Source organism: Corythoichthys intestinalis, chromosome 14, assembly GCF_030265065.1.
Source record: "Corythoichthys intestinalis isolate RoL2023-P3 chromosome 14, ASM3026506v1, whole genome shotgun sequence".
Classification (NCBI taxonomy): Eukaryota; Metazoa; Chordata; class Actinopteri; order Syngnathiformes; family Syngnathidae; genus Corythoichthys; species Corythoichthys intestinalis.
Genome location: NC_080408.1, coordinates 24369399 through 24396369, shown reverse-complemented (window position 1 = coordinate 24396369; position 26971 = coordinate 24369399). Strand labels below are relative to the sequence as shown.

At 38.8% G+C, this 26971-nt stretch overlaps 1 protein-coding gene across 3 annotated transcripts in view; it reads right to left on the bottom strand.

The window, feature by feature from the left end:
• Positions 1-26971, bottom strand: part of LOC130929630 (uncharacterized) — a 441235-nt gene that overhangs the window by 133256 nt on the left and 281008 nt on the right. For all 3 annotated transcript variants that reach the window (XM_057856964.1, XM_057856962.1, XM_057856963.1), the window contains one exon: positions 25472-25639. In XM_057856964.1, the coding sequence (XP_057712947.1) occupies positions 25472-25639 (168 nt within the window). The remainder of the gene's footprint in view (positions 1-25471; positions 25640-26971) is intronic.

Sequence of the window (26971 nt, the reverse complement as noted above, 5' to 3'; positions counted from 1 at the left end):
CATTATATGTTACATTGCCCTTTTTTTCGCATCAATTCAACAAGGTTTTTTTTTTGTTTTGTTTTTGCTGTTCCAGAAAAATGCACATTGGAACCAATCAGCGCTAACCATCTCTGGTGATCACATGTCAGTATGTCAGCCAATTGAATGGATAAATGAGTCCAGGCGTTTTGCTTGGCTGCGTGCATTCGCACATTGACGTGACTCACATTGTCAAACTCAGAAAACTACAGCAGCTGGGGAAACCTCCATGCCGTCCGTGGAGTAAAATCCATAATAAATATAGGTGGAAACGGATTACGCTACACAAGCCCTTTATTATGCTTATTGTTAAGACTTGTGTATGTAAATCTGATGTTGGTAGATTGTTTTCTTCTTGGAGCTGAAATGCATGTGTGGTAGCTTAGCATTTTTTTTTTTTTTTTTTTTTTTGACAGTTGCTGTCATAGTTTCGGAATCAAAGCACCATGTACCAGAACAGCATTCCGGCCCTGAATCTTATACCGGAACTGCGTTCTGGCCCTGAATCTTATACCGGAACTGCGTTCCTGACCGTTCTGGGCCACTTTCACCCCTGCTTCTAAATATTACTCAAGTAAAAGTAACTCATCCAAAAATTTACTGAAGTACAAATAAAGAATCATTCATCGAAAAGAATACTCAAGTAATGAGTAACATTGTAACTGCTTTCATTGTCAGATAAAAAAAATGTATATTTTTTTGTCTCAGCACAACTTCATCTATATGAACTTTTATTATTATAACTGTATTATAACTCATTACATGACCATATAAGGCCAAAACATGACACAAAAATAATCTTATTCAGTCCAGAACAACACTAAGAACATCACCTGTACAAAGAACATGAGTGCCATGTAGTAGAGAAAAAAAATGTCACTGCTGATTGGTATAATGGAGTCATGTGATTATTGTTGCGATGTCTCCTTCGTGAAACTGAGACAACCACTGTCGACATCTCTTGCAAAAATAAAGTCCATATATAGAAGAAAGAGGAAAAATGTAATGAGTTTGAGACCTCTTTCACACACGCCAAAACAATGTGAAAATCGCCAGATTTAAGCGTGCAGCCCTTGAATGTGAACATAATTTCCCGGGTCCACTGACATGGAGATTACGCAGACATTTCACGGGTCGCGTCTTAATATAATGTCCAGGACTTTCCCGGGAAGCGGTGTGCGTGAAAGCAGGCGTTATATTCCCGGGTCACAGCACAATGGCTGATGATGTAAATATCATGGCGGGCCGATCGTCACTTCCTCTTTCTTCACAGTAAGACCAAAAGCGGAAAAGAAACATCAAAATTATCAATATAGCAAGCTGGAAATAGCTAAATTAAACTGAAAACACAACAAAATTAAATTGCTACGGGATCGTAGAGCCGAGGAAGAGAGTCCATCGTCCATCTTTGGAAATGAGTGGTTTATTTCAAAGCAAATAACCTCGGAGGGATGCGTTCAAGGGTTTATTAAATACATACAAAATGCACATGATCGTGGAAAACGGGGAACAACCCAATGGGTCTGTGACAGTAGGTCGACGGGGATCAATAATACCGTATTGGCCCGAATATAAGACGGTGTTTTTTGCATTGAACTAACACTGAAAAAGAGGGGATCGTCTTATATTCGCGGTCTAGACATTATACCCCTTCACGACGCTAGATGGCGCCAGATATCATTGAAGCGATGTTCTATCATGACAGATCTCAGCTACTCTCCCCATTCACGACGCTAAATGGCGCCAGATATCATTGAAGCAATGTTCTGTCATGACAGATCTCAGCTACTCTTTTTAGTTTAACCAGTTTGCATTATTTTATTGCAATGTTTTTCCTTATTCAGATTTCTTTCAAGACTACAGTTACAGTTAGACTTCACTTTGATGGTTAATGCAGTTATTGCAATTTTGTTGTTGTATCACCAAAGACTGGTTTATTTCCATTTCAAAAACCAGAAGCCATTCATTTACGAATGTATTTGCACTTTAGTTTACATATTTAAATGTTCAGATATTAAGATTTTAATGAGGCAAAATAACATGCTTTTTCTCTCAAATATATTGTTAGAATCATTTGTTTCGGATGTATTGTAATTATTTTCTGTATAAAAATTAAATTGGTGTTCAAAAAGTCTTTTTTCAAACTTGAGTCTTGAAAAAGAGGGGGTCGTCTTATAATCAGGGACGTCTTATATTCGGGCCAATACGGTACTAACCTAAGCGGTAGGCAGAGAGCCGATATCAAATACCAGCACAATGTAGGGGATTTGAAAACAAGAGCGACAGAGGTGTCGAATGGTGCCCAGCAAGTTTATATCTCGACACCCTTCTCATGGATCCACTGGGCTTAAATAGAGTCTTGATGAGGTTGAATTGGCTGCAGTTACGACGTCGGGAAAGCTCCCTCTGGAACAAAACACGATTTGACCAACATTGTGACAGCCGATGCCGACCAAAATGACGTAATGCCTGGGTTATAAAATCGCGCTAGTAGCAGTCCCCACACAGAGAGCGCTAGAGGGCAACACGGGACTAGTCTGTGAAAGTGTCCAACCCGCGTCATTCTCGGGACAGCTCTCTACATGCGTGAAAGCAATGACGCGAGTAAATCCCGTGTCACATTACACTTGAATTCCCCTGGATATATGTGTGTGAAAAAAGCTTAGTGTAGCCCAAAGTAGCGGAGTAAGAGTAGTGTTTCTTCTTCACAAATCTACTCAAGTAACAATAAAAAGAATTGTGTGGTAAAAATTCTCTAAGTACATTTTTCTCAAAAAGTTACTCAAGTAAATGTAACGGAATGAATGTAACGCTTTACTACCACACTCTGCATTTAACAATGACTTATTAAAGATTAAAAAGACATGACAATGACCCTTTTAACAATCGTATGGTTTTTGGGCCAGTGGGACCTGATTTTTCTTAATTGACAACAGGGCCCAAGAATCCAACACCCGCAACAGAGGGGGAAAAAAATAATTACCGTAATTTTCGGACTATAAGCCGCTACTTTTTTCATTCACTTTGAATCCTGCGGCTTATAGTCCAATGCGGCTTATTTGTTGATTTATTTGGGTTAATAAGTTACACTTTATTTGACAGCGACATCATAAGACCGTCATCATTGTGACATGACACTATCATGGGCCATACTGACTGCTTATAACAGTTGTCATTAGGTGTCATCCGGCAAATTATGCCACTAACTCATTTTATGTCCAGCTCGGTTATTTTACATCCATTCAAAAGTGAGTTAATTTTCTTCTCTGGCTGGGCATCCGCCCTGCCCTCCGTCGCGGGTCGCTGGCTGGGCGCCGGTGTATCAGCAGGGTGTCGCCTGCACCGGCGGGGGACCCTGCCTTGCCTGGGGCTTGGTGGGCCGCTGGGGGTCCGTGGCGTGCCATGCCGGTTGGGGGGCAGTTGCTCATGGCCCGGGTGGGTGTAGGCGTGGGGTTGGTGATGCGTCCCCTCCTGCCATCCCTGAAGGCCGGTTGATGGGCGCGCGGGTGGCCCGGGGGACCACCCTGGGTCCCGGGGGGGGGGACGGTGGCTCCTTTGCTGGGCGGCGGGAGGAGGGATGGGCTGCGCATGGCCCAGCCCTCCCTCCCCGGGCTGGCTGGGTGGGGGCCGTGGCCCTGGGTTGGCGCCCGCGCGGTTTCTCCGCCCGTCTGCGTGGCTGTCACGCGCCCGGTGGGGCTTGCGTGCTGCTGGATGTGGTAGGGCATGCTCGGGTTGGGGGTTCCGGTGCCGGGATTGGTGATGCGGCGGCGTAGGGTTGGTCGCCAACGGGCTTACACGAATAAGAGATTCACACGATTACTGGGTTCTAGATCACAGAACTGATTTGTGTACACTCTACCCCTTTCAATCACTTAGCTTATAGTCTTCTCGACACCCCCACCCCCATTCTCCTCTTTCACTGGCCAATTGGCCCCCACATGGTGTAAACCGGAAATACATCTCACTGACGATAGCACCAGCATATTAGTAACTAGTTTAGATGTTCAATGTATTTCTTGTTGTTGTTTGTGTATTGTATTTCTTTTCTTCTGTCCCCCCATAATCCCTTCCTGTTCGCTGCTTTGTCATAATAAAAAGGTATTTTGAATGATCACAATGGGAGTATGTCAGACTCTCCATGTGAAACATTAAAACTGTTCAGAATCCGGGCACTTAGACTTCCATTCTCTGTGTCAAACAGCTGAACAGGACAGGTATGAAAAAAAAAAAAAAGTGAGTTAATTTGCCGGATAACACTAAATGACATCTGTTATAAGCATTCATTAATGCTCATGACAGTGTCATGTCATAGTTATGATTGTCTAATGACAGTCTTATGGTGCCACTGTCAAATAAAGTGGTACCAAATACCTTAACTAGTAATCAATGAAACAACTGGAACAGTAACTGAAGAAATAATTAGCACAGAACATTAATTTTGATTTGATTATTATTTACATCATTAGCGCTGCAATGCATGCTAGGAGGCATGTTGGACAACATCAGTGTTGGCAGCAGGTGGCAGCATAGGTTGACTGTCTTCCCCAAGGGAGCAATAATGACCAAATTAAGCTTCTTGAAGCAATGAAGGTTTGCATCCAATTGGTGTTACCGGTTAATATCTTTTGGTGTAACTATCCCATAATAAAGTGAGGACAGCTGCGGCTTATAGTCCGTTGCGGATTACTGTATCTATGAAAAATGTTGTTTTCGTGTCAAATTTGGTGGGTGGTGGCTTATAGTCAAGTGTGCCTTATAGTGAGAAAATTATGGTACTTGCAAAGTTGCATTACAAGTCAGTGAGGGAAAATATGTGAGTGAATTAAAAGCACAAGACAACACCTTGTGTACTAAAGGACATTCATATAAAAGACAGCTGCTCAAAGAATTGCAAACATTAATGGAGAAAATAATGTTTGTTTAAACACAAAAAAATCTTATGGATGCAGCCATTTTGCAATGTCAGACTCAACCACAGGTGTCTGTGATATTGGATATTAATGACATAATATAATAGATAATTTGGGATACTCTCAGTTGATTGGATAAAATAGTGATAGCATTAATCAAATGTCAGCCCCCATGTCAGGCATCCATTTCCTGGAAGTACTGGCTTTTATTTATGTTTTTTGCCACAATTACACAACAACAAAAATTTGTTCTTCTATGTTCTTTTAATTTATTAGCAAGATTCCTTCCGCTGGGATGAACATGATAAAGGTGTTCTCTTTCCCTTTTAAGCAATAAAGCCTTTTTGCATTGATAAAAAAACTACATTGAACAAATTTAAGTGCCAATTTTTGTAATATATTTTGTATAATATATGAGAAGGTCTACTAATAACTGACACTCGGTTCGGCAGGTAAAAGACCCAGAGTAAAGGAATTATGCATAATCTCTGGTACATGCCAAATGGAATTTATAACAATGGGAAACACAAGTTTTAGAGTTCTAATCCTGATGTTTGCTTTAAACTCATTGTTTGATGTGGAATCCAAAACTTGATCTCAGTTTTTCTATATCACGTCAAGTTAACTACAGGAACTTCTTTTTCATTTCAAATAAATAAAAATACTTTACTTCACAAATGTGCTTTTTTTTTTTTAATAAATGCATAAATATAAAATAAATAAATTGGTGTACTATTAAATATGAAAGAAACAAGTATGACAACAACGTTTGGTCATTACGATTATGTTTTAATAAAGGATGTGGTAAGTTGTGTGCATGTAGTAACAACACAGTAATGAAGTAAACGGTGGGGGAAAAACACTTTGAATAAGAAGTTTTATATTCTGCACCCAAAAAAACGGTTAAAAGCAGCTGTCAGACCGAAAACAATTTTAATTTTTAATTGTTGCCCAGTGTAATTACTACCGGTACATCATTTCTACTCAAAACCAACTTACAAGTATAACCTCATACAAACATTTGACCAGTCAGATTTAACAGGATATGTTTGCCAAGTGACTACACATAGGTGTAGTGTAGTCTATGGCACATGCTTGAAGATAGGAGCATAGGAAACAAAAGTGACATTGCATAAAATACAGTAAATGGAATGCTAAGATCAGGAAAGGAGATAATGGCTTTGATGTCAACACATAATATCACAAGACAATAGTTTCAGTTTGAAATAGTTCAAGGTAGGGCTGTGAAATTAAAGGTTTGACATGTGGGATTTGTCTGCACCAACACTGTGCGCCACACTTACTAAAATGATTGTGTGCCGAGCATGTTAAAGCAGGAACAGATGGGGAGTGCCTATGATAAGGGACCCAGGGGTACTGGGTGTGTACAGAGCACACAAGGAATGGTGTGCTCGTGTGTCTATGCGTGTTGCAGGAGCATAGAACGGCCCATGTGTGTGTATGAGATTGCAAGTGTGTGACATTCTGGACCAAAGACCAGTTAATTGGGAACATAAGTCATGACCAGAGCAGCTGTGACAGCCAGGCTAACTGTACTTGCGGGGTCTGACTGATTTAGGGTGAATAAAGTAGTGGTGAGGAATTAAAAAAAAGGTAAATGTCTAGGTACAGAAAAAGCTTATACAGTGACATTTGCGACCTGGGGTCAAGGGATCACTACTGCATGGACGATAAATGGTAATGTTATTGTACAATGATGTCCATTGGGGATTAGCTATGATCAAAGTAAGACTAGCGTGTTCAGACATTAGGTTTATTTTTTTAAAGTGCGTACGACAGGATAAAAAGTCTTAAATAACATTATTATGTGAATTAAAATCATTTTTTGGGACAATTTGACTATATACTACAATTTGGCAAAGCGCAGTGATGAGAAATTAGTCTTTTATTCAGCCGTTTAGCCACGCCTACCATTTTAGGGCTCTAGCGTCCCCAACAGGAGGATGACGTCGGCAGGGTAATGGTTTCATCTGATTTAGAATTCAACCCATTTAGGGGGAATTATTCATAACGAGGAAAATGCGACAAAGAGATCGATGTCATTGTTTCAGTCTCCAACATTTTTACAGGATATTCTTTTTATCGAAGTATTTTCCCCCAATTGTTAAATAAATGGTATGGTCATGACAAATAACAGTCTTGTGCTAAATGGAATATGAAATAATAAAAATGCATTTCTTCAGTACGACATGGCAAAATTACTCCATAATGGTCAAAACTGTCGACTTCACCTTTACTGTCGCACCTCCCGAAGGATATTTTATGCCACCATAGTTAGTAAGGCTTTTGTCATTTCCCTGCCCCAGCTTCGGAGAATGTAAACAAACTAAGAGGTGTCAGGTTTTGTGTTGGTTTTCTCCTAGTGTGACTTGTCCCTGTGATTGCCCATTGAATTCACCTGTTGTGACTCCTAGTGTATCCTCCAACCTGCATCCTCCTGTGCTCACCTGTTCCTCGTTGTGTCGTTACCCCTTGTCTGTGTGTGCGTGTATATAAGCTCCCAGTTTCTTTTCATTCCTTGTCTATGTCAATGTCAATTTCAAGTCTTGTCCAAGCCCTCGTGTACCAGTCCCTCCGATTAAGTAAGTTTTGGTTTGAACATTGCCTTTTTGATCACCAGTCCTTTGGTTGTACTTTGTGCTTTTGGTTAGTTGTTATTAAAACGTTTTTAGAGTTCACCGCCACCTGCCTTGCTGCTTTTTGTTTCCCTGCAATTGGGTCCACACCACCTGCATTCCCGCGTTTCCCTGACAAGAGGCGTGACAGCTACCCGACATGCTAACCCGAAAAGAGTGACGTCTCAAAGTCTTATTTTTGCTTTTCGACGTGAAAAATCACATAGAACTAGCCTGGATCATATCACACTGCGGCGGGGTTGTCGATTGTCTTCGTCGATCGGCAACCCGCCTTGTGGCGAGCAAGTTCCAGCTCGTTCCCCTGCTACGGACAGGAGAGTTCACCGGGGAAGCAGCTAGAGATTACCGCCAGACAAACCGGCCGACGTCGGCGGAGCGCATAGCTGCCACATGGTCAACACAAGTATGGCGTAAAATAATGCTTAACTACTCGGCGAAGACGTAAACAGAGACCGGCGTGCAGTTGTTGTGCAGCTAACATGGCAGGATGTGTCTGAGGAGAACTTTTCTACATATTCGTGCATCGTTAAACGTAAGTAAATAGTCCTTTATTTAAAGAAAATGTTTAGTGTTTACTTTGTAATCGCTGTATTCGCTGCCATTTTTAACACAAAGTTGCCATTTCTGATGGGATTAAAAATTTGACAGAACACCGGGCAACAATTTTCTGCAGCTGTTTGGCTAGCGTGATGTGAAAAATAAACGTATTAATCTTCGTCCTAAACCCAGGACTGAAGCCGGAAATTACTCATTTTCATGGCGCGGGATTCAAAAATTGAATGTATAAAACGATCGCTTCCACACACATCCAAGTGGTTCATTTCATTCAGGAGCATAAAACACCGCGTGAAATATGAAATAAGCATGCTTTTTGGTGTCATACGCACTTTAAATTGCTCATAGGTGTGAATGCGGATAGTATTTTTTCAGTTTGTCCTATTAATTGACTGGCAGCCACTAGAGGAGTTGACCTTCAGCTGCAATAAAACACAAATAAAAACCAATAGAAAAAGGGGACAAAAAATCATGCTTGTGGGAGTTAATATATTAGATGCTTACAAGAATAATTCTGTATGTGATTTCAATTAATTTCTTTGTCAAGTTGGCAGAGCTCTTGCCAAATACAATATATGAATCTAGCCATCATTCATAACGTTATGCTGTGAATTGTCTGACCTCACTCTCTCAGCCTTACAGTACATAGTCTATTTTTTACAAAGGACAAAAACTAATACAGTATAACGTCTGTGCTCCTGACTAGGAGTGGGAACCTCTTGGTACCTCACGATACGATACGATTTGCGATACAAAGCTCACGATAACGATGATCTGACGACATGGCAATACAACGATTATCGATACATTGGTCAGGAAATCGTTCTAGGATATTCTACAAACAACTAAAAAAACAGAAAAACAAGCTTCTGCTGTGAATTGGAATGAGTTTTTCACTAGTAGATTTCCAATCCATTTGAACTGGGAGAGTGGCAGCGAATGAACGAATGCCATCCCTCCCACTTCAAACAGATTGAACATCTATGGTCGTCATTGGCAGCCAATGCCAGGCAACGAGGTCATTTTGGGCCATTTAAGGTCATTTACCTGTTGATTTTCAGTTACTTCCTTGTGATTAGGTGGTATTTTATCGGTTACTTCCTGTCTATTTTGAGTTGCAGAACAGGAAGTGACCTGGGAATCACCCAAATGATTAGGTAGTGACTCAAACTCAACAGGAAATGACCTGTAAATGAACAGCAAGTGACCTGTAAATGCCCCGAAAAAATCGGACGGAATGACTGCGAATTAATGATGGGAAGATCGATACCAAAATATCGATATTTCAATCCAGCGCGTTGAGTTTTAGGTATCGATCCCCAAGCAAAAGTATCGATATTTGGAATTAATATACAGTATTATATTTTCATTGTCTATTTATTGCCTTTATTTTTGGTCACACTTTTTGTACTACGTTTCCCTTTCGCGTTCTACACACACGTAAGCAGTGCACGCACATTAGCAGTGCACCGGCGTCTGCTCCCGCCCCCATTTACGTCCCTATCCTGTGTATCGATCAGCATGCTTTTCCTCCACCCCTCTCACGAGGCACCAACACAGCCACAACAAACATTTGGAAGCTGGTAGGCTTGGTAGCATGGCTGCGGCATTGACGACGGAACGTAAAAGAAGTCTGGTTTGGACATATTTCAATTCAATAAATAGCAACAAGGCTAAGTGCACAGTTTGTGCCAAAACTGTCAGATATTGTGGTAATACCACAAACCTCACGAAACACTTTAAAAACGTGCATCCTGAAGCACATGACGAATTAAATGAAAATCGTGCCGCTCAAGCCGAGGAGGACATGAGAAAAAAAGACCACGCCGCCGGAGCAAAAGCAAAGTTCTTTAGAAGTGGCGTTTGCGAAAGGCAGGACTTATCCAGGTAACGTAGGTGCTAATAGATAATCAGAGACGATATAAGCATTAGTGGCTGATGTGCAATATGAAACGATAAATATGGCGTTTTTGTCATCTTACATAAAAAGAACTTTGCAGCACCATTGAATATGCTTTGTAATGGAAAGTTACAGCTACATCTTGTTTGTGAAAAGCAAAGTTCATACCGCATTATATAAAAAAGGTAAAATGACCATAGTGACATATTTAACAGTGAAGTATCACTGTAACCTAAATGTGAGTCTCCATTTTATTAATTTTTGATACAATGAGGACTAATCAGCCCACATAACATTCCATAGGATAGTCAAGTGAACTACTACCAAGCAAGGTGGGTATTAAAAAAATATATAAATTATTACTTAACATTTTAAATAGACACATCTCACCTTACTGTATTTCTAATATTAACTATTATTATTTTTTTTTTCTTTTTTTTTTTTTTTTTATTGCAAGTGGCTATTGTTTATTGGATTTGTTTTTAATGATCTACTATTAGAGGGCAGTAACATGCTACTATTAATTCGTTCTTTAATTAGATCAAAAATATTTAACTTAGGTAGATTAAAATTTGATCAAATACAACGTGTAGCAGGGAAATGTTCTGCGTATATCAATTTAAGGGTCAGGGTTAAAGAGTGTGACTGACTAATCAGATTTTGTTGTTGATGGATTGGTTTGTGAGTTTGTAGGGAAAATGCTTTGCTAGTTATTAAAAGCAGCAGTTCCATTGCAATGCATATTTGACGCAAAGAGACTTTTAATAGTTTTTGAGTGCTTGCTGTAGATTGTTGTAGAGTACATTAGATATCATCAGAATGGCTGAGAACTCTGCAGGGTTGTGTATATAAATATACTGGACTGTCTCAGAAAATTAGAATACACAATATTCTAATTTTTTGAGACAGTCCTGTGTATATATACAGGACTGTCTCAGGAAATTAGAATACACAATATTCTAATTTCCTGAGACAGTCAGGAAATTAGAATATTGTGTATTCTAATTTCCTGAGACAGTCCTGTATATATACACAGGACTGTCTCAAAAAATTAGAATATTGTGTATTCTAATTTCCTGAGACAGTCCAGTATATGTGTTGTATATAAAATATGAACTTCCGGTATCGATATCGGATCGGGATTGCAATATTTGGCCTTGGTATTACTTGGTATCGGATCGAATCTAAAATCACTGGTATCGCCCCTCACTAATGCGAATGCTCTAGTGTCGAATTAGTGCTGCAACGATTAATCGATTAACTCGAGTATTCGATTAGAAAAAAAGATTCAAATAAAACTTTGCTGCTTCGAGTATTCGTTTAATTAAAGTGCCGTTGTAATGGATTGTTTTGAAAGTGTTTGCATTTATTTTCATTGATTTGGGTGGATACACGGCCCTCTAGTCTACCTCATTTCACATGGCTGAATCCATCTGCTCCCTGTTAAGACCAACATAAGCTACGTTTTTGTTTGAGCTAATGATTTTTTTGAATGCATTCGTAATTTAGTTTAAAGGTATATTTAGCCATTTTTTGTGGGAAGATGTGTCTGAGCCATTTGTTAAGAGAGATAAAAAAACATTAGCATTTTATAGCATTTAAGCTAGCGGACTTTTGCTATGTAAGTTAACCAATTGTTCTTTTGTTGTACATACCGTGTGAGGCACAGCTCAGGTATTTTAATTTTTTATGTCCCTTATCCGATTACTCAATTATTCGAAATAAATAGTTCATCGATTAATTGGCTACTAAATCAATCGATAGCTGCAGCCCGATTTTGAATGAACGAACGTTCCCAGTCTAAATGGATTGGGCGTCGAGCACCCTTAATGGCAGCCTTAGAGTTACCTGAGACACTATTATGGTGGAAGTGGTAGCAACTTGTTGGTCGCTTTTTTTTCTTCTTCTTTTTTTTAACACTGACAGCTTTTTAAAATGATATCTCGATTCATGGCAGGAGCATATCGATAATATTTTGGGATACAAAGTATCACGATATATCACCATTTCGATATCTTGTCACACCCCTACCCCTGTCTCTATTCATTTTGTGCTCTCCTCTGCCACCTTTCTTGTATACATATCTCTGCCTATCAAGTGCCTCCGGGTTTCCCCAGAGGCTCATTTTTCACTAACATTTGTTTTTCTCTTTGTCTAACTTCTTCAATTCTATCATACACTTTTTTACGAGTCTATGGATTTTGCCAATTTTTACATCAAAACAGAATATTGACTGGTAAACAATGCCTCTCTACTTTTCTCCAATGCCATAAATTAGATTTGTTTATGACAAGTTGCTGATCAAACTACTCATATTCCTCCCCGCACAAGTCCTCAACTCTTCCGCACATAAAATGACACTGATCTTATCAGAGCTACCTATGTAGTCATCTGTCAGCCCATTTATCTTTGCATCCATCGCACCCTTGGGAGAGTGATGCTCCCTCAAATATATTTATGTGGCACTGTTGGCAAGCCAAGGCTGTTTGAAAACCACATCAAAATTCAAAATGGCTTCCAAATCTCTTGTAGAAGTAACTGAAGAGCTCAAGTTTGTAGGGGCTCATGATATAAGGGGGGCCCATATGCATCTGGGAATTTCTGTGTGCATAGTTGTGAAGTGTAAACAAGATATCTTCTAACTGTCATGATGAAGTAAATTTAGGTTTTACCCTTTCACAGCTCAAATCTCAGGGATTGGGACAATGAAGACTTCAGATGTTGACATTTAACCAAGCACAAGCTTTCAAAGGATGGCATTTCACTTTTGGAATTTCACACAGAATATGATGGCTCTGGAATGTCATTTTATTTTCAATTAAGGGATACGGCTTGAAGCTAAAAGCCTTCAAAATATAGTGAAATATCCAAAAGGTTGTATGTTTTAACTAGAGATGTCCCGATCGATCGGGTCCGATCGTGTCATTTTCAAAGTATCGGAATTGGCAAAAAAATATCGGACATGCCTTTTTTTAATATATAGATATTTTTTTAATTACATCGTTTTCTAATTGTATTTAACGTTACAGAGATAATATGTTACACTCATCCAGAGTCTTTAGTTTAGGCTTAAGGTAGGGTTATCAAATTTATACCATTAACGGCGGTAATTATTATTATTATTATTATTTTAATTTATCACGTTAAAATATTTAATGCCATTAACGCATGAGCTGCACGACCCACTCACGCATTGTCGCGTTCAATCTGTAATGGCGCTGTTTTACCTATATATAGAGCTAAAAGGCAGCGTAAAATGAGTAGAGTGAATTTTGGCAGCCTTTGGAGCCTTTTTTTAATTGACTAAAGCCTTACAATCCCTCTCCCTACAATTAAAAATATCGTGGGAAGCAATGTAGGGAAGAAAGGTAGTAATTGATCTTTTTCTTAACACCCTATGTTATTTCCCAAGGCAGAGAAGATATATCAATTGGTAGCACTACGCACAGTCATGGTTCCACTTCCCGTCATGCATTTGGGATGAACAGTTAAATGGCTACAGTATCATTTACTGAAAGCTCAACAAATACACTAGATGGCAATATTTAGTCACAATATACAAAGACACAAGTCTTTCTATCCATGGATCCCTCTCACAGAAAGAATGTTAATAATGTAAATGCCATCTTGAGGATTTATTGTCATAATAAACAAATACAGTACTTATGTACTGTATGTTGAATGTATATATTCGTCCGAGTTTTATTCTTTTTTTTTTTTTTAATGCATTGCCAAAATGTATATGACCGGGAAAAAATATCGGGAATGATTGGAATTGAATCGGGAGCAAAAAAAAAAGCAATCGGATCGGTAAATATCGGGATCGGCAGATACTCAAACTAAAACGATCAGGATCGGATCGGGAGCAAAAAAACATGATCGGAACAACCCTAGTTTTAACTATACTCTTGACGCTTGACAAAGATTGAAAGGAAACTGAAAGTGAAGATACAGAGATGCCTCTTCCCAGACCTTGACTGTTTCACAGCTGGCTTTGCACCAGAGGTGGGATGCACGCTAGAATAGTTGCCGACCAATTTCAGATAAATATAGACAACCAACCATTCACACTTGTACAATTCTGAGATATCCACTCACAACCATCATAACACTGAAATTTGAATGTGAGAATCGTTGGGGGGGGGGGGGGGGGGGGGGCTGGGGGGGTAGATAAAATATGCTGGTAGCAAAGACAACAATAACTTTAAATAAGCTTTTTTTTTCATTTAAGTATAGGTACCCATCAGAAAATAGCTGAAAACAAACTGAGGAAAGTGGAACCCACTGCGGGTTTAAAAATCGAAATTTACACAACTACGTTTCACTTCTTATCAAAATGGCACAATGAATTACAGAAAAATCAAGTTATTCATGTCACTTACGCCTTACTGTTACCAAACAGTGGCAAAAATTTACATTGTAAGCAGCCACACTTTACATGTCTTCACAGCCATTTTCAAGCAAGAACCGGACCAGTTCACTCATTTGTAAACTGATTTGGATAGGACTGAAATATTTTTACCTCCACAGACTTCACTATCAGTTGACAGGACACGGGGCTCAGGGCCAATCCATAGGGGTCCATTTTCAAAATCTTTAAATTCAAATCTTTTCATAACCAAAGCCGCTAGCTACCTAAACCCAAAACAGGCACCTTCCTTAGGCATACATGAGTCTCCTTGAGCAGCGACATAAAAAAAAATTCAAAGCCGTTCTTCAATAAAATCCTGATTACCGTATTTTTCAGACTATAAATCGCACCTGATTATGTCACACCAGCCATAAAATGCATAAAAATCATTCAATGCAGAGATAATCACCTATATTTTAAGGATCAATGGCAATATCTAACATATCATATAAGTTTTTGCCCAAAATAGCAACTTTTTTTTTTTATTTAGTTTTCAACAGCTAATAAATCACTCAATTTTCACATGAGAAACGTAATACTTGATGAAAGCATGCAGAATCATCTTAATTTTACTCAACAAAAGCAAAATTTGCATTTTTCTAAACACAATCACAACTTATTTAGGTTGACTTCTGCAATTGTGTAGCGATACAAAATCCAACATGGCGGCCGTCACAAAACAAGAGTTTTTTTAAATTGAAAAGTCTTGTAAATAAATACTTAAATCGCAGAATTTCTACAGATATGAACGTAAAATAGTCTAGATTCTTGGTTAAAAGCTTTTACTTAAATATTTTAAGCCAAAGTTACGGCACTGTGTAATCCAACATGGCGGCCGTCACGAAACAAAGAGCTTTTTAACTTGAAAATTTCTTTAAATAAATGTTTAAATCGCGGAATTTCCATGAATATGAACGTAAAACAGTCTAGATTCTTGGTTAAAAGCAAAAAACGGACAGTTATCATTCATTTTACGTTAATATTTCAAGCCAAAGTTACAGTAATTTTATCCATTAATTTTTTTCACAACGTTTCAAAGTACAAGCATAATGCTAATTAATATAATAATTACCTTGAATCCTCGACCAAATCATTCTTGAGACACTCCTGCCTGCTTTTATGGAGTAAAACATTCGTCCTATTTCATCCTAAATTCTGCATTAGAATGCAGCATGTGTTTGAGTTTATCACAGTGAAAGCCAACTCAACGTTCTGCCTGGGTCGGCCACCTATGTCAAGGCGTGGCGCAATGTTTGTGGGAGCTGTCTTGTCAACTGATGGTGGAGCCTATGTTTCACCTGTAATCCATCCACCCTTTTTCTATATGATTTATCTTGTTTAGGGTCGACAGGGGCTGAGTCAGCCAAATGTAAACCAAAACTGTCAGAGACCAACTCTCTTTCCATATTCCATTTTTAATATCCATTTGTATTTCTATTTTGCACACTATAAACATTTGAATAGAGTTGTCTCAATTCAAATACTCCAGAATGCAAAACCCATAATGTTGGTGTTCTATTATATACGGTATGTATTAGGTGTTCATATTTAAATTATGCTGATTAGTTCACTGTGTGTTTCATTAATCTGCGTAAAAGCAAAGTTTTCTTTAAATGTGCAAATTGTGAGGTTTCTGCTACAGTAGACAATACAGACAATTTCTTTTCTCCCATACACCAGCAAGAACTGGGTCATATTTAGGGCCCGAGCACTAGACGTGCGAAGGCCCTATTGTTTTGCAAAGGATTATTATTATTAGGGCCCGAGCACTAAGCGTGCGAAGGCCCTATTGTTTTGCAAAGGATTATTTTTTTTTTTTTTATTTTTTTTTTTTTTCAGGGCAAATGAAAACGGCCAATTTGGAGGCCTGAACATGCACGAAAAGTCACCAAAATTTGCACATACGTCCGGAAAATTGTAAATTTCGATAATTTTGCAACGTTGCAAAAAAATATAACAAAATGGCTCAGTGGCGCCCCCTTGAAATTTTAAAATTGGCCTATAACATTAGGGTCTTTCAGCGTAGAGCAATGAAATTTGGGGGGTCTATACCTTGTCCAAAACCGCTCCAAAAAAGCATTTACACCCATATTCCAAACCCAACAGGAAATCGGTTATTTTGGGTCAAATATGAAATTTTTGTCGATTTACAGGGTGCACATTTGAGACCTTTTCGCCGAGGGAGTTGGTTGGATCATCTTGAAAATTGGTGAGACTATTCAGGAGACATATGAAATCTTAAGTTTTGAAAATGGTGCGTTTTCATTCACGGGTCTGACCTGGGCGTGGTGCCAAAGTCGGCCATTTTTTCGGCAAAATGACAAATTCAGTAAATGACTAATAGTTCCTTGACACAACGTTCAATCTTTTTCATATTTGGCATGTATGTGTGGTATCCCACTCTTAACACGAGTGCATTGAAATATTACCCATTAGGTCTAGCGCCCCCTAGTGAGAACAGGAAATGCCTTTTTTTACGAGACAGGTTCCTCCTCCAAGGGAAAAAAATCTGTTGACCTCAAACCTGCATCAGGGGAGCCTTAAGACCTGTGTTCAGGTGCCTGATGAAAAATATTGAGGTTTCGTTGAGGCGGAGGGGTCCAAACAGGAAAGTGAAAATGAACGTCAACAATTTGTCACGCAAAAAGCTTTGAACAGTCATAACTCGGCAGATATGCAACATATCTGCGCCAAACTTCCCGTGTTTGTTGAGAGTCATACCCTGAAGGTTCTTGTAGGGGTCATTTGCATCAACTCTACAGTGCCAACTAGTGGCGACAGAAAGAAGTTTTAAAAAAGGCCTTTCCTATTGGGTTTTTTCAACATAGAGCCAGGAAATTTGGGGAGTAGATACCTTATGCAAAACTGCTCCAAAAAGTCTCTTGCACCCATATTCCAAATCCAACAGGAAATCGGGTATTTTGGATCGAATGTGAAATTTTCATGGGTTCACAGTAGGAGTTTACATTTGGAGGCTTGAATATGCACAAAAACTCGTAAAAATTTGCACATACATGCGGCTTTGGATAACGTTCGATAATCTTGCAATGTTACGAAAAAATGTAACAAAATGCCTCAGTGGCGCCCCCTTGAATTTTTCAAAAAGGTGTTTCCTATTAGGTTTTTTTAACATAGAGTGATGAAATTTGGGGAGTCGATACCTTGTGCAAAACTGCTCCAAAAAGTCTCTTGCACCCGTATTCCAAATCCAACAGGAAATCGGGTATTTTGGATCGAATGTGAAATTTTTATCGGTTCACAGTAGGAGTTTACATTTGGAGGCTTGAACATGCACGAAAACTCACAAAAATTTGGACATACATGTGGCTTTGGATAACGTTCAATAATCTTGCAACGTTACAAAAACATGTAACAAAATGGCTCAGTGGCGCCCCCTTGAAATTTTCAAAAAGGCCTCTCCATTTAGGTTTTTTCAACGTAGAGGGATGAAATTCGGAGAGTCGATACCTTGTACAAAACTGCTCCAAAAAGTCTCTTGCATGCGTATTCCAAACCCAACAGGAAATCGGGTATTTTGGATTGAATGTGAAATTTTTATCGATTTACAGTGTGCACATTTTACACCTTGGCACCTAGGGAATTAGTTTGATCATTCTCAAAATTGGCGAGACTGTTCATGAGGCATATGAAATCTTAAGTTATCAAAATAGTGTGTTTTCATTCACGGGCCTGACCTGGGCGGGGTGCCAAAGTCGGCCATTTTTTCGCCAAAACACCGAATTCGGAAAATGACTGATAACTCCCTCATACAACGTTCAATCTATTTTAAATCTGGCATGTGTGTGAGGTATACCAGCCTGAGCAGGACTGGATTGAAAATTTACCATTTGTGCTTGGCGCCTCCTAGTGGGAACAGGAAATGCCCTTTTTTTACGGGACACACTCCTCCTCTAAAGGGAAAAAATCAATCTACCTCAAAGCTGCATAAGGGAAGCCTTAAGACCTGTCTTCAGGTGCCTGATAAAAAATATTGAAGTTTCGTTGAAGCGGAGGGGTCCAAACAGGAAAGTGAAAATGACTGTCAACAATTTTTCTCTCCAAAAACTTTGAACAGTCATAACTCGGCAGATATACAACATATCTGTGCCAAACTTCCCGTGCTTGTTGAGAGTCATACCCTGAAGGGCCTTGTAGGGGTCATTTGCATCAACCCTACAGCGCCAACTAGTGGCGATAGAAAGTCACTCGTTTTTCCAATACATGTCCAGTTCTTTTCAGGTTGGTCATTGTAGTTTCAAGACCTATTAAAATACTTTTTTACGGCCCATGTCCACGTGTCTCTGTCTGTTGCCGTGACGACCCTTTGTTCGCCATTTAAAGGAAATATTTTTTTTCAGAGACTCAGGCAGCTTATAGAGCCACAATATTTGGCACACTTGGTCGAATTGGCCCAGTTAGAATATTAATTTTGGTTTAGAATAAGGGCTTGGCTGCACAGCTCAGTAGTACCTCCTTTTTTGTAGTACTCTCTCCACTAGGTTTTTTTTTTATCTGTTAGGTGTGTGAATGTAAAGAGGCGACTTTCGAGCTTGTTAGGTTCTAATGAGATGATTAGAGAGGAGGATCTGCCACCACCCTGACCTGCACACAGTCCGAGTTGCGCTAGATTGCGAGGGCCCGTTCAGTCCTGCTTGCAGGCCTAGTTATTATTATTATTATTATTATTATTATTATTATTCTTTTTTCAGGGCAAATGAAAATGGCCAATTTGGAGGCCTGAACATGCACGAAAAGTCACCAAAATTTGCACATACGTGCCGCTTCGCGTAAATTTCGATAATCTTGTGTCGTTTTGAAAAAATGTCAAAAAATGGCTCAGTGGCGCCCCCTTTACCCTTAAAATTTTCAAAAAGGCCTCTCCTCTCAGGTTTTCAACGTAGAGCAATGAAATTTGGGGAGTAGATACCTTATGCCTAACTGTTCAAAAAAGCCTCTTGCACCCATATTCCAAATCCAACAGGAAATCGGATATTTTGGATCAAATGTGAAATTTTTATCGGTTCACAGTTGGGGTTTACATTTGGAGGCCTGAACATGCACGAAAACTCACCAAAATTTGCACATACATGCAACTTTGCGTAAATTTTGATAATCTACAAAAAAATTTAACAAAATCGCTCAGTGGCGCCCCCTTGAAATTTTCAAAAAGGCCTTTCCTATTAGGTTTTTTCAACGTAGAACGATGAAATTTGGCGAGTCGATACATTGTGCAAAACTGCTCCAAAAAGTCTCTTGCACCCATATTCCAAATCCAACAGGAAGTCGGAAATTTTGGATCAAATGTGAAATTTTATCGATTTACATTTGAGACCTTGTCGCTGAAGAAAATAGTTGGATCGTCTTCAAAATTGGTCAGAGTATTCAGGAGACATATGAGATCTTAAGTTTTCAAAATGGTGTGTTTTCACTCAAGGGTCGGGCCTGGGCGTGGTCCCAAAGTCGGCCATTTTTGGGCAAAATACCAAATTCAGAAAATGATTAAAAACTCCGTGATACAACGTTCAATCTTTTTCATTTCTAGCATGTATATGAGATATCCCAGCCTGAACACGACTGCATTGAAATATTACCCATTAGGCCTGGCGCCCCCTAGTGGGAACAGGAAATGGCCTTCTTTACGAGACAGGCTCCTCCTCCAAGGGAAAAAAATCTATTGACCTCAAACCTGTTTCAGGGGAGCCTCAAGACATGTGTTCAGGTCCCTGATAAAAAATATTGAGGTTTCGTTGAAGCGGAGAGGTCCAAACTGGAAGTGAAAATGACCGTCAACAATTTGTCTCGCCAAAAATTTTGAACAGTCATAACTCGGCAGATATGCAACATATCTGCGCCAAACTTTCCGTGTTTGTTGAGAGTCATACCCTGAAGGTTCTTGTAGGGGTCATTTGCATCAACTCTACAGTGCCAACTAGTGGCGAAAGAAAGAAGTTTTAAAAAAGGCCTTTCCTATTGGGTTTTTTCAACATAGAGCAAGGAAATTTGGGGAGTAGATACCTTATGCAAAACTGCTCCAAAAAGTCTCTTGCACCCATATTCCAAATCCAACAGGAAATTGGGTATTTTGGATCGAATGTGAAATTTTCATGGGTTCACAGTAAGAGTTTACATTTGGAGGCTTGAATATGCATAAAAACTCACCAAAATTTGCACATACATGCGGCTTTGGATAACGTTCGATAATCTTGCAACGTTACGAAAAAATTTAACAAAATGGCTCAGTGACGCCCCCTTGAAATTTTCAAAAAGGCCTCTCCATTTAGGTTTTTCTAACATAGAGTGATGAAATTTGGAGAGTCAAAACTTTGTGCAAAACTGCTCCAAAAAGTCTCTTGCACACACATTCCAAATCCTACAGGAAATCGGGTATTTTGGATTGAATGTGAAATTTTTATCGATTTACAGTGTGCACATTTTACACCTTGGCACCTAGGGAATTAGTTTGATCATTCTCAAAATTGGCGAGCCTGTTCATGAGGCATATGAAATCTTAAGTTATAAAAATGGTGTGTTTTCATTCACGGGCCTGACCTGGGCGGGGTGCCAAAGTCGGCCATTTTTTCGCCAAAACACCGAATTCGGAAAATGACTGATAACTCCCTCATACAACGTTCAATCTATTTTAAATCTGGCATGTGTGTGAGGTATACTAGCCTGAGCAGGACTGGATTGAAAATTTACCATTTGTGCCTGGCGCCTCCTAGTGGGAACAGGAAATGCCCTTTTTTACGGGACACACTCCTCCTCTAAAGGGAAAAAATCAATCTACCTCAAACCTGCAAAAGGGAAGCCTTAAGACCTGTGTTCAGGTGCCTGATGAAAAATATTGAAGTTTCGTTGAAGCGGAGGGGTCCAAACAGGAAAGTGAAAATGACTGTCAACAATTTTTCTCTCCAAAAACTTTGAACAGTCATAACTCGGCAGATATACAACATATCTGCGCCAAACTTCCCGTGCTTGTTGAGAGTCATACCCTGAAGGGCCTTGTAGGGGTCATTTGCATCAACCCTACAGCGCCAACTAGTGGCAATAGAAAGTCACTCGTTTTTCCAATACATGTCCAGTTCTTTTCAGGTTGGTCATTGTAGTTTCAAGACCTATTAAAATACTTATTTACGGCCCGTGTCCACGTGTCTCTGTCTGTTGCCGTGACGACCCTTTGTTCGCCATTTAAAGGAAATATTTTTTTTCAGAGACTCAGGCAGCTTATAGAGCCACAATAGTTGGCACACTTGGTCGAATTGGCCCAGTTAGAAGATTAATTTTAGTTTTGAATAAGGGCTTGGCTGCACAGCTCAGTAGTGGCTCCTTTTTTGTAGTACTCTCTCCAATAGGGGTTTTTATCTCTTGGGTGTGGGAATGTAAATAGGCGACTTTCGAGCATGTTAGGTTCTAATGAGATGATTAGAGAGGAGGATCTGCCACCGCCCTGACCTGCACACAGTCCGAGTTGCGTGACGTCCGAGTTGCGCTAGATCGCGAGGGCCCGTTCAGTCCTGCTTGCAGGCCTAGTTGTTTTTACAATTTTAGATGTGAAAGATTTGCTTGTCCCCATTGTTTTTCTTCCATGCATTGATGTTGTCTTTCTTACATTTTGATCTAGAAATTGCTAAAGAAAATAAGGTAAAATGAGATTTTAAGTTTTGCTATTCGATGACAGTGAAATATTCATCAATTCAAAATATTGAAAACACAACTGATGATATTAATGCCCTCCTACATAGACTGGTTATACTTCGAAATAACCCGATTTTAGATTGTTTGATATATGATGAAGACCCTCTCGATTAAATTAAGTGAGCTTCTTATTCTTTGACAGAATGCTACAAGTAGCTTCCAATTAATCCTGGAGGGGATTCAGCAATACAGTAGATGGGGCCATAAATTATTCAGAGATTGTAAACATGGAAAAGTATGTCTGGATAAATGACTTGGTAATTAGATTCCAACTTTGCCCATCAACACAGTCGCCGTACTATGCAGCAAGACGACAGCATGAATGTTCCATCATTGTAATTTCCCTATGGATCGCTACAGCAGCCACACATGATCTCATCAATGCCGCCGCTTTGTAATAAGACGATCATCACTTGAAATGTGATTTGAGGCCCAACACGCTTGCTTACGTTCTGACAATTATCCAGCCATGTATTCCACAACACCAGTTTCCCATAATGAAGACGCTAATTAGACAATGAGCTAATATGAACTCCCCTTTTGCTAAATTCTTAATATCCATCTCATTTGTTAAAAAAACATTCAGGGAGATGAGTCAATTTAACAATACTGACTTATAAAATGCTATTGGAAAATAAGTCAATAAATTGTAGGTTGCACAAAATAACAAGCACCCAGTCATATTTATGGAATGCAGACTTCAAAAAAATCTTTTGTGTGGAATATTTTGATTCCGATTAATACATTAAAGCTTCTATTTTTTTTTTTTTGCTTAATATTTGTCTCAGTGAACTCGTTCAAAAGGAGCTTTTAGCTTTTAAAAGCTCATTTGATATGGATGAAGATCAAATTAAAGTTTTATTTTCTTCCAAGACATTTGAAAACTACACAGAAGGTAACTCAAAGATTGAACATCAAGAGTATTTGGCTGTCCAAACACGTTTGGAACGTGGTGTCTGGCATTTGATAATGAGACCCAGAGGAAGCTTCTCAAAATATCCCACAGTTTACCCTCATCATTTAACAAAAAAAATTCTACAGTAGCCTACTTTTCCTCTCTACCTCCTCTAGGACATAAAAAAAACAAAAAACAAATCCCTTGATAATTTTCAAAACTGTTTTCACAACACTTAGTTCCTGGAATCATGCTTTGAATGATGAGAGATTTTAGAAACCCACAAAAAAGGACATTTTTTTTCTCATTTCTATTTTTTAATCATGTTAAAGCTATCATAAACAGTTGATATCTGGTTTGTATGCTCCATTGTAATCCTCTTTCTTGTAAATGTCACAAGAATCAACTTGACCCTCGTAGACATGAGGGTTAGATCTGACAGTGTTTGATTTTTTTTTTTTTTTTCTTTAAAGCCGCCATGTGTAATTGTGTAGAATGGGGGATGACTGTTTTTGATTGTGTATGAGCAGGAACACAAGACTCATGTAGATAAACAAAAAGAGATACACAAAAAAAGCAGTGTGTTCTACGCCGACATATAAAAACAAATTAAGAAAGAAACAAAAGAAATAATTGGATGCATTGACAGCATGACGTGAGTATGGCACATGCAGTACATGCAGTTAGTCATCATGGTACTTCAAGAAAACAATGTTTTTTTCTGTTTTCAGCAACTCGAGTTCTCATAGGGATCAGCGTAATCCCAGATTTCATCCAAGAAACGTTTGCAGTCCAAAACCCAATCTTTGAAGGGGGTTCAATTTGACAAGCACTCGGCCCACCGCAGGACATCATTAGTCCAATTTTGGCACTAAAGCCAGGAGTCGGCTGCACTAGAGACAAGCTGCCGAGTTGTCAGCCTTTGCTAAGCCTCCTCTTGACTCAACATTCACTGCTGCACTATGTTGAGTTTATATAAAGTTTTAAAATTTTCCAAAATAATAGTTAGCTTTTACATGCTGCAGTATTGTAGATAGGTTTCTTAAGTTTTGAAGTGAGTTCAAAATGAAAATAAAATATTCAAACACTAAAAAAACTGTTAATCATTATTATTAGTAATCATTTCAAACAGACTTGGGGTGAGAGCAACATGAACTGGTCGTCAGCCATTCGCAAGATGTACCCTAGACTTCATAATGATATTGACGGGTCAGATTCGACCTTCACTGTGCCGAGCCTTCAAGCAGGGGGCCATTCCACAATCCGCTTAAGTTATTCACCGTCGGTCGCAGCGACACATGCAGTGATCCAACGCCGGATCTATGTTGAAAAAGTACGAAAGCTGTACCGCATACAAAGAGGAAGGATTGTCTCAGAAGTGATTTGCTTGAGGATTCAAGGTAATTATTGTATTTTTTGTTTTTCACAAGAATTTTCAACGTAAAAAAACTCTTTGTTGTAAGGCTGCCGCCACATTGTCTAAGAGATTAGCATCATTCTTCAACATTTTTACTTAAAATAAATGCTAACTCTACTTGTTTTTTTCTTTTAACCAAGAATTGAGACTGTTTTACGTCGATATTTATAAAGAATTAAGGGATTTAAGCATTCACAAGACTTTTCACCGGAAAAGCTCTGTTTACATATGGCGGCTGCCACATTGACTGACAGACAAGCATCATACTTCGACATATTTACGTAAAGTACATGCTAATTGCACGTTTTTTTTTTTCTTTTAACCATGAATCAAGACTGTTTTATGTCCATATCTATAAAGACTTCAGGGATTTAATCATGTATTCACAAGAATTTTCAACGAAAAAAGCTCTTTGTGATTCCACTCGGTCAGTTTTGACAGCCACGCCAACAATGCAGGCCCCCTATTACTCGGTCCCCTGCTACGTGTCCCGTTAATATAGTCTAAATAAAGTCTGTGGATGTACTAAAATCAAACTGTAGAAGAAAGAAAAAAAAAGTTTTTACTTTTTGCAATCGGAATACTTGAAAATTATTTCAAAGAAATATTGGAATCTTCTTAAATATACTGTATCCAAAGAGAAGCACTTGTGAAAGCTGATTTATTATTGCACAGAAGAGTGAAATCCCCAACTTAAAGGGTTGATGAAGCATTTCATGACCCTGCAGGAGAATTCTCTGCCTGACTGCTGCCGTGAAACCTGTGTGTCAAAAAGGTTCAATCTTTCTGGCTCTGCAGCATAACGCAAACATGACAAAGTATTTACATCTCATGTGTTATTGGCCCTCACAAGGTGAATTCTTGTCTGAACTCATGTAGTGAGTGTCCATTTCAGTTTGTCATCAATTCTGAGGCAGGTCATACTTTAGTATTTCTTTATACTGAAAATACCATACCCTGTCCAACATTCTGTTATTGATTGTATGTGAGATGTAGTCTAAGGTACTCACTCTGAGTGAAGCGTGGAGGGTTGTCGTTGACGTCAGAAAGGGTAACCGTGACTGTAGTGGTACCAGATAATCCTCCTAAGTGGCCTCCCATGTCCTTGGCTTGGAGGACGACAAGGTACTGATCCTGGGTCTCTCTGTCCATGTCAGGGACAGCTGTGCGAAGAATACCTTGGAAAAATAAACAACATTTGAAAAACCGGCTGAATTTTGACTGACATACACAGAAATATACTGCATGTATGTAAATATGTATGTTTTCAATCATATAAAATTTCACAGCATTTTTATTCCTATGAGCTATTTCCAAATTGTGGAAATGCTGTATTTCTCACTGAAAGCAGTGCAGTTCTATACCACTGCAAAATACAATCACAATAATAAACATGAGGCTATAAAACAAAAATGATTGTAAATGATTCTCACATACAGTAACAATATACCGTATTGGCCCGAATATAAGACGGTGTTTATTGCATTGAAGTAAGACTGAAAAAGAGGGGGTCGTCTTATATTCGCGTTCTATACATTATACCCATTCACAACGCTAGATGGTGCCAGATCTCATTGAAGGGATGTTCTGTCATGACAGATCTTAGCTACTCTCCCCATTAATGACGCTAGATGGCGCCAGATATCATTGAAGCGATGTTCTGTCATGACAGATCTCAGCTTCTCTCAAGTTTAACCAGCATTATTTTTATTGCAATGTTTTTCCTTATTCAGATCTGTTTCAAAACTACAGTTACAGTTAGACTTCACTTTGATGGTTGATGCAGTCATTGCAATTTTGTTGTTTTATCACAATAGATTGGTTTATTTACATTTCAAAAACAAGAAGCCATTCATTTACGAATGTAATTGCACTTTAGTTTACATATTTAAATGTTCAGATATTAAGATTTGAATGAGGCAAAATAACATGCCTTTTCTCTCAAATATATTGTTATAATCATTTGTTTCGGATGTACTGTAATTATTTTCTGTATAAAAATTAATTTGGTGTTCAAAAAATCTTTTTTCATACTTGAGTCTTGAAAAAGAGGGGGTCGTCTTATAATCAGGGCCGTCTTATATTCAGGCCAATACGGTAACTGTAGTGCAATGCCTTTCCCTCAACCACTAGGAACCTCAGATTTATCACAGATAAAGAAAAAAGGCCAATAATAGAAAAGCCTAATGTCTAAAATATTACCTATTGTGTTACCCCTGCATTGCTTAATCCATCAGTTTTCTCACATACACCGCTCTTGACAGTTGAGCATTATCATATCTTATCATTGTACTTAATTACACCTTTAGAAGATCACAAGTCCAGAGCTGCTTTAGTTTCCAAAATATTTTAAAAGAATAGAAAGTCAGGGAGTGATCTCAGCTATCTAACTAATCTACTATGAAAACATCTTCTACGTTTAGTCTACAGGGAAGGCTTGTTCTCGTTATCCCCAATTTTCCTTTTTGGAGCTAAGCTTATAGCTAAGCTTAGTGAAAGCTGAGTCAGAA